At 37.3% G+C, this 16,362-nt stretch overlaps 1 protein-coding gene across 1 annotated transcript; it reads right to left on the bottom strand.

The window, feature by feature from the left end:
- Positions 1-5,433: 5,433 nt before the first annotated feature.
- LOC105045069 (uncharacterized) lies at positions 5,434-8,973 on the bottom strand. The gene is given in 5 exon segments (XM_010923234.4): positions 5,434-5,628; positions 5,631-6,152; positions 6,155-6,438; positions 8,421-8,550; positions 8,691-8,973. Coding segments are annotated over 5 exon segments (1,176 nt in total). The 5' UTR covers positions 8,824-8,973; the 3' UTR covers positions 5,434-5,521.
- Between the last annotated feature and the right edge of the window lie 7,389 nt (positions 8,974-16,362).

The raw sequence follows: 16,362 nt of genomic DNA, 5'->3' as shown, positions 1-16,362 counted from the left end.
GGAGATGCGGGAGAAGGAGCGGAGGGAGGAGGCGAATGGGGTGGGTAGACGGTATGGGGTGGCGGAAGAGGAAGAGAGAGAGAGAGGAAGGGTGGAGAGGGAGCTGAGGGCGGTGGAGGAGAGGTCGATGTCAAGGGAGCAGTTGGTGAGCCGGAGGAAGATGAGGTGGAGGAATGGGGCGGCGTTGTTGCAGGCGGTGGTGATTGTCATGTGGGGAGGGGAGGGCATAGGAGTCCCGGGTGGTGGAGAGGCCAATAAAACTAGAAGGCCATCAACTATCGAGGGTTCAGAGTCGACCGCCCACTGTGGGGCTGGGCCGTCAACTACTAGAGAGCCATCAGCCGTCGGAGGGCGATCGATTGGAGGGCCATCAGCTGTCGGAGGGTCGGGGCCTCGAGCGACCAAAGGGGCGATTCCTCGAGCGACTGACAAAGGTTTCAGGCTCAACGAGGGGGAGGAGGCTGTGGAGTGGGCGGTGTTGCCATTGGTCTTGATATAGGATAATAGAAGGGGTATCAAGATGACAACAAAAGGTAGGACTTTGAGATTGAAAAGTCTCGAAAAACAAACGAAGGGGGGCGGTGCAAGGGGGAGGCGCACGGTGCGAGTGGGTTTGCATTCCCATGAATGGCGCTGGGGCCGAGGGGAGGGGCAGGGGGGTTGGTTGCCGGAGATGGGGGTGAACGACGGGTACAGCATGGATGGCGGCGACACGAGGCCGCGGTGGGTGCCTCACGAAAGGAGAGGGAGGCGGCCATGGCCGTGGGGCGGCATGCGGAGGACGACAGTGAGGCGGGCCCCACAACAATCGATGCAGAGTATGATGGTAGGGTGGGGCCGGGCCGTGGGTGGCGTATCGAAGGGGGGTGGGTGTGGATCGGCTGTCGGCACAAGGAGATCAGCCAGAGGGTTGGGAGGAAGAGAAGGGGGAAACAAGAGAAAAAAATAAAAATAAAAAAAAAATAAATAAAAATTTAAATATTAAATTATAATTATTTAATTATTTTTTAAAAATTTAAAGATTATTATTATTTTTAATTTTTATTTAATATTAATTTTAAAATAATTTATTTTTAAAAATTTTAGTTAAAAATAAAAATAAAAATTTGAGTTGACTCCAATTTCTATCTTTGTGTGAATCAAGCAATAACAATAGAAATCATCCATTTCGATTTCGATTTTGAAAATGAACCAAATATTTTGATGGATTAGACTATTTTGATTTTTATTTTAATTTTAATTTATTTTAATTTTGATTTTAATTTTGATTTTGATTTTGATTTCGATCATGAATCAAATATCTCCATAAAGTGTAATGATACTCTGTTTGCCAAAATTAGTTTTAAGTTTGTTGATAATGAGAAGGTACTTGCATGCGGTAGTATCCGCATCCTTTTGCCAAAAAGAAGGGAGTGCACCGTATGGTTCTTCCAAAACATAAATATTTCGTGCTTTTATTTTTTTTATTTTCTATGGATATTCAGAAACTTGTGCATTTACGTTTTCAGAGTTTCCTTACATGCTACTATTTTTTTTGTATACTTTCATTATCCAAGTGGAGTGGATGTCTTGCAATGGTGTCATGTTAGCTAGCCTAACACAGGATCTAGACAAGCACAAACTATACGTTTGGAGTAGCATGGTTTGTACGGCTATCTCGATGTATATGTGTCATGTGTGAAAGAATGGGTTCCGTGCCACCAGAATCTGCGGCCACCTTGTCCCGTCCCGGCCCAATGGGTCCCCCTAGTTATCATATGTGGTATTCCAATCATCCCAAAGGGACACGGAGAGCCACAAGAAGAGATCTGCTACATTTTAAAGTATTAGGGGCATGGATGCCCTTCAAAAAGATGATGGACTCGGTCACTGACAAGGGGACAACCAAAGCAATGATATTTGAAAAGAACGGAGCAAGCATTTGAGTTATCAAAATATGTGTTCCACTAGTGCACCATGATTGTGGCCTAAGGCCCGACACTCAAAAAGGAATTGGACATTTGCAGTGTCATCTACAACAACAGCCAAAAATCTTTTTATTGGCATGAGATGAGCACATGCACTAGGCCCATGTTTCAATAGAATTGGAGTCGTGTTCCAACAAATTGATGTACTCATCAATGTTTTTTTTGTTTGAAACGTTACATGACATGCAACATGCAATAATAAGAGCACTAATTTCTATTCTTTGAAAAACAAAAAGTAGACGCATGCTTAACCACTTGTATTAAGTGAAGAAAAGATAGATAAAAGTAAGAGTATCGGTAAGCATACCATTGGCATTTTTAGATATCGAAATTAGGGGTGCAATTAAATCGAGTCGAATCAAGTAATTGGAAGTTCGAGTTCGACTAGATTCAAAATACTCGGACTCAAAATTCAGTTCCAGATCGATCAAATCTTAATATTCCAAGCTTAAACTCGACTACATGAAAAATAAGTAAAATTCTAGATCATCTCGAATATCAACCAAGTCATACTCATATTCGAGTACGAAATCAAAATCGAACCTTAGTCTACTAATAATATATATATTAATATATATATTATAAATAAAAATAATATTATTAAAAATTCGAATAGATTCGCTAGCTTTTGGGTCAAGTATCTTACTATTCAAGCTCGATTCAAAAAACTATTCGAACTACTCAAGTTCGATAATAACTGAGTCGGATCAAGTTTGGACTCAAATCAAATTTGAATAGCTTGTGAATGGCTCGATTCATTTACATGCCCAGCCCATATGCAAAATCTACAAAAATATTATGCAAGATAAGAAAGACTTATCAGAAAAAAATTGAAAGGGAAGGTACATACATACATATATACATATGCATGTATGTGTACTCTAATATTGATTAACATGTTTAAAAATTTGTGCAAGTCTATCATTTGACAATCAAAAGCTTGGCTCTTTGATGTCTTGTCAAGACAGATTATGTGCTCTGTTGATTAAAGTAAGAAGGTTTTAATTGTGATTGTTGTCACTGTAATAATTTTTGTAAGAATGTCATTTAGATGTTATTTCTATGGCCGATGTCATATTCAAAAGTTTGGATATCTGGACATTCATTCCTCTTGGAGCAGTTATTTTGTTCGCAAAGGCCTCTCCAAAAAGCTTAGCTCACGATTGGTGTTGAAATAACAACTATCATTAATTCAATGTATCCTTGCTTTGTCTTTTAACTTATAAATTGTTGTTCAAGCAATAATTGCATGGATGTAAATTTACCTTAATACCCCTGCATCAAATGTAAATTATGCAAAAACCAATATTTTAAACAACCGTGCCCCATCCTCTTCTTTGAAAAAAAAAAAAACAAACACGTTGTCAAAATGAATCTCATGTATAGTGTTTATCTCTTTCACTTCAAGGAGATATTCAAATGTGTGAATGTCAATTAAGCCATAATAAAAATGCAACTGAGAGCTTTTTATTCATACCAACTGGAATTTTTTTCCCCCTAGTGGTAGTCAACATCAAGGCAAAAATATATATTCTGTTCATCAAACATAATAAACAGAAGCAAGACAAACAATTACTTTGAAATTAGAATAGTTCGGAGGCCTATCTCGCGTCACTTCTGGAATCTGAAACTTTAATTCTATAGAGGATAACTAATTAATTAGAAAACATATCAAATTTACCGTTTTGGCCTAAAATTCTTTTGACAGGCCAGCATCGCTCAATATGCTTCATGTTCTCTCCAAAAGCATCCAATTCGTCCATTTTGTGGTGATGGAAAATTAATACTGGCTCAAATATCTTCAAATAAGATGGAAAATGTTATAATGTTCCCATTTAATGATATGAGTCCGTGATGCTAGGTCTTTTGAACAATAAAAACACATTGGATTCATTTTTTCCCCCTTTTCACATGCCACACTTGATTTAAATTGACATGCATATATATCCAAGTTGAATTTTATAAATGTACTATTTGAATTCTCCTATCACATATCTGGTGGTCAAAAATTTATGTGTCTTTCTTTATATATGCGTGTCTTGCCTTTCAATCTTTAATTGGTTAACAAATCATATCTTTGGACTTCTTCACTGCTAATCATAGCTAATTTTTCTATAGATTGGCTAACTGGCAGAGATAGATTGTGATCTCTCTCCAAATTTATTGTGTCTGCAGAATTATCTTCGTCAGAATCATATTGTTCGATACCGTCACGTGAGGTATTGTCTGTCTGATCTATGGCCTCATATTTTATTTTTAAAAGTGTCTCACATGAAAAATTTTTTCTTTCTTATAAACGTGAGTTCCTTTGAGTCACAACTGATATGAGACTATTGATACTCTCTACATTATTAAAACCATAATAATATTTTTTTTAATTATTATAAGGGAAGCACTCATAACTTATTAAGAAATGAAGCTAATGTACAAGGAGATTATATACAGATGAGGTAGCAAGGAGTTCTAGCTTGCTCTCTAAATAAAAATCAAACAACAAGATAGCCTAAGAGAAACAGGGACTTTCAAAAGACCCTAAAAAGCTGCAGATCTTTGAGAAAACCAACTGAAAACTTTCAAATCTGCCGGGCTACGGTCCAAGTTGCTGTCCAAGCTGCAATCTGATGTGTTCAACCATTGACAGAAAAAAACCATGTCCGGACTGCAAAATTAACAGATAAAAAGGGGCAGCAAGCTCCCAAGATGTTGAAAAGATATTTCAGGCACCATAGGTTATCCTCCAATCCGAAGAACATAAAGGTACTTTTGATGCTAGAGATGCTGCCGAAGAAAAATCTTCGACAGATAGGTTGATTATTACAAACTGATTGTATGCGATTTTGTTATTTATAATCTCACTAAGATCATTTAAGAATATTTTATTCTTTAATTCTATCAATAAAAAATCTTAAGCTAATGAAAACATAAGAAGAATTCACAGGAACTTTTTCCTGCAGGCTGGTTTGTATGGAAAGTTCCCAAATGGAACCAAGAAGCACTTGCTTAAGTAGTGGCTCCAACATGGCTCACGTACATCATTAGGCTCACTTTGGATACCTTAGCTGGAGATTCCGCTGTCCCTTCCGGGGAGCAATCATGACAAAGAACGGGAGAAGACATCGCATAAAAGAGATACGCTTGCCCTCATGGCACTAATTATTTACTCAGGCAGTACTTAGTGGACGGACTCACATCTAAAAGACTTTTTCCTTTTCACAGGCAAAAAGATATGCAACAAGAAAGCCAAACAACTTAGAACCACATACAATAATTATTTTAATGAAGAGATCATCTCTACAAAAATATTACAACACGGTCTCTCTTCTCAAAGAAAAAAGATTCCAACACGGAGATGTCCCACGAGCTTTTCCCTTCAAAAAAGAGATGTCCCATGAGGATATCCCACAAAGATGCTGCTTTAATGGATACAAGACATGCATCAATACCGACACGTACACGACGCTACAAAAAACTTAATTTTTGTCCTTTTACACAGCCTCCCAAACGGGGCACACAAGGAGAAATCCTCCAATGCCACTGCCACCACAAAACCTCTCCTATAGGACATCCGAAAGAAGCCAACTATCCAATAACTCTTCTTGGTACCCGCAACCATCCATTCCTTGCAGCCCCAACTCCCCGTTCTCATTATCCCACTGCCAGGCCACATCTCTCCTGCGTCATCCCATAGCTTGGCCTCAATACCTCCCAACTCCCAATCCATGAACTTGTCAACTTGGGCAGACCCTGCCTCCTCCTCACCTTGGGCAATCACCCCACCTCCCCTCCCCTGCTCCTCCAAGCCCATTGTCCCACCATCTCCATCCCCATGCAAGATAAGGGCCCCACCCTCTCTCTCCTCACTTGAGCTCATGACTCCACTCTCCCTTTCCTCGTCATAAGACCCCCACCCCACATTGCTGTCCTCACTTGCACCAAAAAGCATGGGTTCCATCTCCCTACTTCCTCCCCAGAGCCCACTTTCCATTGGGCTCGGCCTCAGGAGCCCACTCACCATGTCTTCATTAGGACCCAATGCCCCTCGGTTAGGACCTTCAGAGGTGACACAACTAGCTGGATTCTGGTCTGGGTCTTCGTTATGACCCAATGCCCCTTGGTTAGGACCTTCAAAGGTATCACAGCTATCTTGGTTCTGGTCTGGGTCCACGATCATGCTTTGTCCCTCATACTTTGAGTTTGTGCTGATGAGGTTGGGGGGCTAACACCCTTCTCATTCTTCTCTCTTCTAGTAGTAATCCCATTCGTTGTGTTCTTCTTCATGGCTGGCCTACTAGTTCTTCCACCCCTTCGCTTGCCGCCACCGGGGAGCTTGCTGAGGTCCACCGTCATGACCTCGGCGCCATCGCCGACGATCTTCTGGATGCTGTCGACTCTCCTACTTAGGTGGGAGTTCCAATAGTTCTTGATCTCGTTATCAGTCCTTCCAGGAAGATGACCGGCTATCAAGGACCACCTACAATAATCAACGGACTACATTAGCTTCAATATGCCAATCATTTGGGTGGCCAAGCGTCCTTATTCATCAAAAAGAAAAGCTTTCAACTTTGTCATATGGGCTTCTCTGCTTGAAGCACTATCATTTATTTCTATGAAACTCACCAACTCGCGTGCATGAAGAGAGGAAGCAGTGCTTCTCTAAATCATTTTTTCTTTTCAGGATAGCTTTTCTGAAATCTATTAATATGATAAATCATTTTTCTACATGCTCAAAAAAAGATAAATCAATAAATTTGACAATAATAAATCAATGTAAAGAGAAGCAATTCTAATTTGTTTCTCAGCAAGAGTTGAACTAAACCAACAAACAAGCCTCAACAATTTAACGTAGAGCCAGCACCTATGCTCAATACATTATCTATGAAAGCCAATAAACGTTTATGACTGATTTTCAAATTAATTTTGACAATACATGACAATCGATGAAATATCAGTACCTTTAAATTGATGTGGTATCATTTTTGCAATGAATATTTACTTCCATGCATATAAATATGAATGATGATTTTTTTTTTTTATGCTAGAAAGAAAAAATTAAAAAAATTAGAGATAATTTTTTAGAAAATTAACGAGCTAAATTTTTAAAATTGACATGATAGAGAACTTAAATGGAATAAAATGAAAATGGCCAATTCATATGACCGGTAGAATGGAGGAAATAGACAGGACAAGACTCCAATTAATATGAGGACCCGCTCCACCCTGGCAAAGGTTTTCCACTACTCATTTAAATACATGACAAGCCCCTTTGCCGTCAAAATAGTTGCTATGGTACTGTTTCGCTGCTTGTTATGTTGTTCAGCAGCACTGGGTACAATTCTTGTAAGATGAGCTACATGTATTAATGCAGTCTTCCAACTTTGTTCTAAAAAAATAAATAAAATGATTGCTATAGCTTTAAAAGCGGTAAAAACTTTCTTTGGCCCAATTGCCGGCGGTCATACGGCATATAAGCCTCGTCACATCAAATATTACTTGGAAAAAAGAGGCAAGTATGCTGACTCGGTTGATCCATTCAATAAGCAAATGAACTCGGACAAAATCATGGACTTTAAAGAGCAAGATACCTTTCTACCAAAAAAAAAAAAAAGCAAGATACCAGAGGATCTTGATTTGTTTTAGTCTAGATGAAAGATATAGAAAATTTGAAAAAAATAAAGATTCTTTTCGTAATCTCAAGATATTGAGAGACTACAACTCCAAATTTATGGATATCTAAGGATATTAAAATAATTTATTTAAAATATGAACCAATATCTATATCATATTGATAAATATATTAAATAATTAATTTAAATTAATCGAGATAATGTTGGCCTCAATATAGATCAAGTTCCTGGTAAAAATTAAAAATATAAAAATCTTTTTTGTTTCAGAGGAAAGATCGGTTGTTCTTCTGGGATATTTTATTTTTTAAATTTTATTAGGGCACATCATTCCTATCCCAAAACATAAATAAAAAATAAAAAATAAAAATCTACCACCCCCTTGGATGACTGACACAGCAGGTAAGCTCACTGAAGGTGACCAGACGACAGTTGTCAGGTCATAATGACAAAGGTTAAAAGCGACGTGGTATTCCACGTGCATCACGCCAACCTCCGGTGCACACCTGGCCACGATTCAACACCGGGGCCCACCACCACCGGTATTTATGGAATTTTGTCTCCACTCTCTAATAAAATAACAGAAAAGCCCTTGTGGGTCCCACTTGCCGCCCCCGTCCGAAAATCATATCCATATAGGAAGAAAAGAAAGCTCCCCGACGGGGGTGGTATGTGTAAAAAATCTAAACCACCACGGAGAAGAAGGTGGAGAGAAAGAAGAACTGAAAACAATTCATACCTCAGCTTGCCAATTTATTTGTGAAAAAATAATTAAATTTACGATGTGTAAACATGATAACAGAAACAAGCTAACTAGATCTCTCTTCATTACCTGTTTCCTAGAGTGGCATGGAGTTTGATGATGGTCTCCTCCTCCTCCTTGGAAATGTTGCCTCTCTTGAGGTCAGCTCTGAGGTAGTTTATCCACCTTAGCCTGCAGCTCTTCCCACACCTCAACAACCCTTCCAGGCCCCACAAACCAACAGATAATTAGTAACCTCATCTGGGCTGTCCTCAAGTGATCCAGCTCGATTTGAGCATTGGAGAATGAAAACTAGATAAGAAAACGGTGTTTTTTTTTTAAGTTTCGAGCTTCTTATACCTGCATTCTTAGGCAAGGACCTCCAGGACCCTTCTCCATTGGCAGCAATGTACTTGATCAGTATGTCATCCTCCTCTGCTGTCCATCTCCCCTTCTTCAGCCCCACCTTCTCACAGCAAGGAGCTCTTCCCATTTCTTTTTCTAGTTGGTGTGAAGAGTCCCAGAGAGAAAAGGTGGTGACCACTTCGCTCAGGTCCACAAGTGTGGGTGTGAGGCTTGAGAGTTTGAGGTTAAGGTGGTGAGTGATGGCAAGCTAGAGAGTTTAATAAGTTGGCAATGGAGAGAGAGGGAGGGGGCCGGGGGGTGGGAGGGATAATAAAGGAGTGGGGAGGTTGACGTGGAGGAAAGGAGGTGTCGTGTGTGGGGACGTCACGTGTTAGTGATGGGGAGCGGACGCTGTCGTGGCTCGTGGACCGACGAGTGCCAATCTCACGGGCTTCGAATCAACCACGTTTCCGTGGGGCTCCGGTCGTCTCTTTCGCGGAAAAAATGATTGATCTTCTTTTCCGAGACGCTGACCGTTGGATCACCACTTGCACATTTCATCTCTGACGTCTACAGATCGCAAAGCGGGTATTGTAAATCCAACGGTAGAGGTCGCGAAGAAATGAGATCACTCTTTCGCGCGAAAGATACAACCCAAACCCGTTGCGGTGAACGATCAACGGTTGTTATGTTTTCACCGCCTGCTTCGCATCATCCCGGCAATCTACCGTTCCTCTTACCCCCAATTCCATCCACCGTCCCGTCTCTCTCCTTGGTCTCCAATTTACGTTTCCATGCAGGAAGTACGACCAATTCTTCTGCTTGAGCCAACAGTAGTCCGAGTTTCCAACAAAATGTTGGACACCAAACAATCTAACCCCGGTTAGAATGTTGGATGCAAATGATCGGACAAAAGATGTATAGAATGAAGGTTGATTTTTCTCAGCATGTTCTTTAATTTTGGTCATTTGCTCAAAGTGCCACCACCATGATGTTTTAATTGCATATAAACTAGGTAGTTCCCGAAAGTTGTATGATACAATCATTGAAAATTGCCATGTCAATAGATATAAGGGGTTCGCTTGTTCTACATGGCATAATCAGTGAATTTGGCATTGATATAGATGTTGATAGCTGACAACCAGCAGTAAAAATTAGGCGTCGAGCATGAAAATGGATATTGATTGATATTGATAGCATTGCTATGACAACTTGATTGTCTCATATACATCCATCTTATTTGCGTTTTCTTTCTAATTTTCACAAATCTTCTATATATGTTTAGGCCACAAAAAGTCTTAAATAATGTACAAAGCTCATAAGTTTCTTTGAAGAGACGTAAGGTAGCAACTTGGTGAGAATTTAGGGTGGAAAGTGTGGGAAACAACCCAAGATAGTCAATCAAGTTCCTATGCAAAGTCCTGCTAATAATTGTACATAAAAGAGGAAAATTTGGCCTATTAGAATTAGATCATGAGACTGATGAAAAGCTAGCATTTGCGTTATTAGATAAAACAGATGTTGTCGAGGATTCATACTAATTTCATTATTAGCAATCGCATTGTATAAAAATGTTTCTGAGGTTTTCTACGTTATCAGTAGGGGCATAAAGTGGAATGACAACTCTTGTAGTACAATTAATGTTGCTAGTCAATTAAATGCTGGATTATGTGTAGCATCAGTATATTTCTCTTCTTTTTAAATATTTATTTACCTCCTCTTTTGTATTTGTTTTATAAATTTGATGAAATGTGATCTTCTCACGTTTTTCTTATATATATATATATATATATATATATATATATTTTTTTTTTTTTTTTTTTTTTTTCCAGCAAGCAGATTACATATGATAGGCTTAAGATTTGGGTTGCTTTGGGTAAATCCACAGCCACAGAGTCGGTGCTACCCCAGATTCCAAGCACCTTATGCTATCAACAATATATAAAATATTAAGTTATGAAACGTACGTTGTTGATAGAATATTCACGTTATTTATTTATTAATCTTTTTTTGGATCAAGTACCAGTTTTTAAATAGCTCTGCCCTAGATTCTAAGTACCTTATGGTATCAGCAACATATAATAAAAATCCCAAGATATGAAACATGTTCTTAATAATGTATTTTTATTTTATTTTTTGATCAAGAAGCAGATTTAAATATAAGTAACAATGTGTGCTTTATACATCAAGAAAGTAGATTAGGGATCTCATACCCACGCAAGATTTATATGTGCTTTCCATGCATCGGATGGATTGCATTTTGAAATTAATTCCCACGCAACTCCACAATTTCAGGGAATCACAAGATATCATGTGAAGGATGAGGAATAAGCTAATACATCAAGGGAATTTTAAATCTATTTTTCTTCAAGGTCTCAAACTAATGTTTTCTATGTACGTATTCTATTGTGGTTTATCTATATGCATGCTTGGCTAGCTCTATCTTTTTTATTTACAAATTCACATATTCTTATATAATGCTTTTTTTTTTTTTTTTTTTGCATTCAACCAATTAAGTTTTTGCTTCTCTTTGTACACAATCATACCATCGTGATTAACATGGCTAGAATGAATTTGCAGGTAAGGTTCATAAGGCAATGGCCGCCATTAAGCAACATGATCCCATAACAATACATTTAACAAATAAGCTCACCACACTCATCAATAAGCTTGTCATGATTTTGCTCAAAAAATATAGTTAATAAATAGAGGACAACCATAAATGATGTTCACAATGTTGTAACAACATGTCTAACAAATAAAGAATAAATGTGGAAAAAAAAGGAGCCATCGTTGCATTCTTAGGCCTTGTTTTGAAGAGGGAATAATTTATAGAGGGTTATCCCCTCTATTATAGTCAAGAGAATTGACTTTTATGTAGAGTTAGGTATTTTTTGGCATTTGATTGGATTGAGATAAATAAAATAATAAATGAATTTTTATCACAAAGATAAATTACTTCACTAATCTTTTGGTGTAAGTGACAAAATTGTCATGGGGAAGATTAGATTTCCCCAGTTCCGTAGAACAATTGTATTTTGTCACTTTGATAGAATAGCATTATCCAAATATGCGACCTTATTTAGATAAACATATTGCACCATCTTGTTAATATTTGGCAGGATAATCCTACTTGTGGGACTTAACGTGCCATTTGCTTCCCTTACCAAACACAGCCTTAAATATTAAATGGTACTGAGAAAGTATATCACAAGATTTCTAAGTTCGAGACCAAACCACATGGCCAGTTACGTACACAATAACTGTTACCCCATCTTATTTACAAAAATTTATATCCAATCTATACTTCTCTCACAGTATACAAACCCTAGTAGTCTATACATGTATTAGGGTTTCAGCAAGTTCTTTGTAACTGCTTATACTAATCCTAAGAAGTCATGCACGAATCCTAGTTGTGCATAAACCTCGTCCTTGTACGATGCCACCAAATATTGTGCTACCTCAGGATAGGGTACATTAATTGGAACATATATAGGATAATATTGGAAGACCATGAATAGGTCTTCTTTTTTTTCTTTTTTCCTTTTTTTTAAAAAAATTTTTGGAAGACTATGAATTGGGCTATAAATATTTAAAAACTGAACAGAAAGGTCCAGAACAGGCATTTTCCGAGATTCCTACGGTCCTTGTATGGTGCCACCAACCATAGGGTACATTACCTACAAAATAAGCTATATTGGAAGATTGTGAAGTTGTGGGGGGGAGGGGGGGGGGGGGGGGGGCGGGTGTTGAGGGGGAGGAGAGAGACAGAGCAATATCTCGAACATGAAACGGGTGGCCCGATTGGAATGAGACACTCCAGCTGCAAAATAAAACGAGGACTAGCACCGTACCAACATCGCTACCAAACGTTGTTTTAATACCTAACATGGTGCAAACTAAATAAATTCTAGGATTTCCCGTTTGTGTATTGGGGGCACAGGATCCTCCATCTGGGGCATTCTGGCTATAGCTGGGGATTTTCCGGCCGGGCACGGTCCAAATTGGCTCTAGGCCTGGGTGTAGAAAGTATTAAAGAAAATATGATATTGTAGTTTATATTGAGATAAATTTATACCTTTAAATTTAAATTTCTATATTTAGTGGAAGATCGAAAATGATTGAAACAAACAGCACCTTCTTATTTTGTTATTTTTCCTTTATTTTATGCTATAGTAAAATTAGATATCTTAATAATTATTACTTTGTTCTCAAGTAAATCTGATAAGAGGACAAAGCTGGATCCCTACGACAAGAGATAATATTATCTGGTAAGTTGCTCCTTGGTATATTTTATGAGCTATGTTACATTAGGTTTGTTTAAATCAAATCCAATTTTGCCAAATAATAGATGCTTCAACCGACCAGACAAATAAGGTTATAAGGCCAAGATCAATTTTGTAAATCTAAATGCAGGGCCAGTTCTCCATTTTATCCGCTCAATACGAAGATAAACTTTTGATAAACCGAGAAATTATATCTAACACGGCATGGGCCACACGGCATGCACGCCATCAATCCTAGCCGCTTATTTTGCACACTCCATTCATTATGCGCTCATCTCAATGTACTGTATAAATGAGCAACCAGCTTGCACAGCCACATGATGCATACCATGTAGGATATAATTTCTACAATAAATCATCCTTAGAGTATATTATCCGGTGGGTTCTTCTAAATCATTCATTTACTTGTTAGTCTAACATTTTTATGCATATATAAGCATCACTAAGCTTTAGTATGTCGGTCTCGTAGGCTTTTTCTCTTTGTAATAATTTAAAGGTTGATCCTTTTTCCCATTTGTTCATTTGTTAGTTGTTCTTAAATAATCTTTTTTCTGAAACTTTACCATGGGAGTATTGTAAATTATTGATAAAATTTTTATAGTCGGATCGATCATAAAAAAAATTATGATCAGATCGTCATCGCCTTTCACATCTCCTAAGTACACCATACACGTGCATAAATACTAAGAAAATAGGAATGGATAAATCCTAGGAGTATTTGAACAGTTTTGATAAACATCATATAATCCTCGAGATTTATCTATTCCAATTTTTTTAATATTTTAATGTGCATGCAGCGTGCTTTGGAGATGTGACAGGCGATGATGGTCCGACTATAATTTTTTTCATGATCGATTTGAAGACACGATAGATGATAATGGTCCAACTATAATTCTTTTCATAGTCGGTCCGATCATAAAAAATTTATCTAGTAAATTATTTCACAGTAATAGCTCATAAAAAAGATAAGAAGGCATGAGACCGCAGAATTGTTAACATAAATGTCTTTTTTGGATATGGTTACCAAACTGCCGCGGCACTTAAGAAGCTCATTATATTTAATTTGATAATTGTAGCAAATGCCTTATGCTTGATATGGAGGAGCCAATGGTCTTAGTTTCTCATTTTGCGCATTTTAATTTTTGCCAAAGACAATGAACCTACTTGCTCGATTAAAGATTTAATTTTACGTGGCCTAAAGCCTAATCACTACTGACGCGTGCTTATGAAAGACTACTCTTTGATTTGATCATTTTTGGCTTCAATCCTTTAATCATGGAAAGTGTTTTGTTTAAGAAGATAAGTGAGATCTAGAATAGACTAAGCAATTATAGCATGCGTGCAGCAAAAAAGAAGGTAGTTCAGATGGCAACATCTATTTTATAGTTGAAATATAAGTACACGCTAACAAACAAATGACAGCCAAACGAAGGTTTGCATGTGATTCACTCAATATACGAGGGAGCAAGAGTCAAAGTTGAGAAAAAAATAACATCATGCACGTTGGAGGGTGATTGATTCTGCATCCGTTCTTTCTCTATCTCATGATATTTTATTTTTTTAATTTTATACGATAGGAAGTATTCATATTAAAATAGTATGATCGTTCCGTTCCATATATATTAAAAAAAAAAAAAATAAAAGAGAGGACAGGTTTAGGGCATTTAGCTTAGCTGCATAGCTGGAACTTAAAGTTCCCTTCGGGCCCTCTTGCAATATACAACAAATTTTGAGATTCCCATAGGATATATGACAACCCATCTAATGACAAGTAAACATTCCAAATTCATGACATGAAAAATAAACGAGGGGCACTTGATATGACAAAATAAACAATTTATTTATTTATTTATTTAAGGGCAAAGGCTTATTCTACTTAAACAATAAATTTTAATGTCACAATTGACAGATACTACAATTTAATAGTCTACATGCAGATACTAAATTAGTGGCCATGTTAAAAGGATCGATATTCCTAATATATTCTAGCATATGTTATTTTAATAATTTTATCTTCCAACAAACATGGGGTTTGATAAGGTTGTCCCTGCTGAAGTAAAGGATGTGTTTTATTGTATAGTTGAATGGGTTAGAAAACATATCCTAATTTATTATACATAAAATCTTGAGAATTTTTCAACTAACACGTCGACACCCATGGCTTTGGGAACAGGCACATATTAAATGGTAATTGAGGTGGAGGGGTGTTTGGAGGGAGCGGCTTGTAAGGAGGATTAGCCTGAAAAACACCTAGAAAATATTACTGGTTGAAGAGATCGAAATCCCTATGACATGAGTGACCAAAAATAGTGCCACTATTTGTTTGTAAATTGCAATCATTTGTTTACATACGTTAATTTGTTGCCAACATGTATCTTTTGAAATGTGGAAAGTGTTTTAGCAATTTATTTGTTAAATTTTAATGTATATTTTTTTAACATAATTTGAACATGTTATCACATTAATTATAACAATCTCCCATGGATTATCAATCAAAAATATTTGATCGAAATAGGTACTCATGTGTAAATACATAATATATTAGAAGGGCTTAATTTGGTTAATAAATTTACAAAAGATGGCACATATTTTAATTACCACTCAGATTCCTATAAATAGCTGTTAAAAGGAACCATTTACTTAATATCCTTGAACCAGATCTCTTTGAAAAGCATCCACATTAATCAGATGTATATCTTCTAGTATTTTTAACTCAAAGGGGCAATGGATGAAAAAAATGCTTCAAGATAAATATTTTCATTGAAAAAAGGATCAGGTTGTGGACCAATAGCAGTCGATGACACAGCATTAATCCTTGTACCAAAATAAGACTAAGGAATGATCCACATGAGGATCATGTAATGAAACGGATTTTCTACCCTGTGGTACCATCCATAATTTCATTGAAACTTCATGAATATTTATATGAGAAGATAGTGATGCTCGATTCGGAGCCTGGCTGCAAAATTTAAAGATCGGATTTACAGATTATTAGAATTCAGATTTTCAAATTCAAAAAATTAGAGTGACAGAAGTATAGGCTTTAGAGTTACAGTTTTTAGGTCTGAAGAAATTTGTGCTATAACTTCAGATATAGATTTTTTTTAAAGAAGATGGATAGACGATAGAAGATTAATATCGGATCTTATCTTTATCGATTTGAAAATAACTGTTGATCTTCAGATCAGAAAATATCGAAAAATCTGAGCTGTAGTGTCAGCACAGTTCAGACTTTCTCGCGGCATTTAATGAGTCATGGGCCTGAATAAGACCAGCCTGAAGTAAGTGAGACAAAGACATCCAACCTTCCAGCTGTTTGCACCATTCAGTCATCATTTCCTGTGGAGATGTCCCATTCGCCACCCCTCTCTCTCTCTACATTTCTTTTGGAGGTGCCCCAT

This window comes from Elaeis guineensis, chromosome 5, assembly GCF_000442705.2.
Source record: "Elaeis guineensis isolate ETL-2024a chromosome 5, EG11, whole genome shotgun sequence".
Taxonomy (NCBI): domain Eukaryota; kingdom Viridiplantae; phylum Streptophyta; class Magnoliopsida; order Arecales; family Arecaceae; genus Elaeis; species Elaeis guineensis.
Note: the sequence above shows the minus strand (reverse complement) of the source record. Positions and strands in the feature narration are given on the sequence as shown.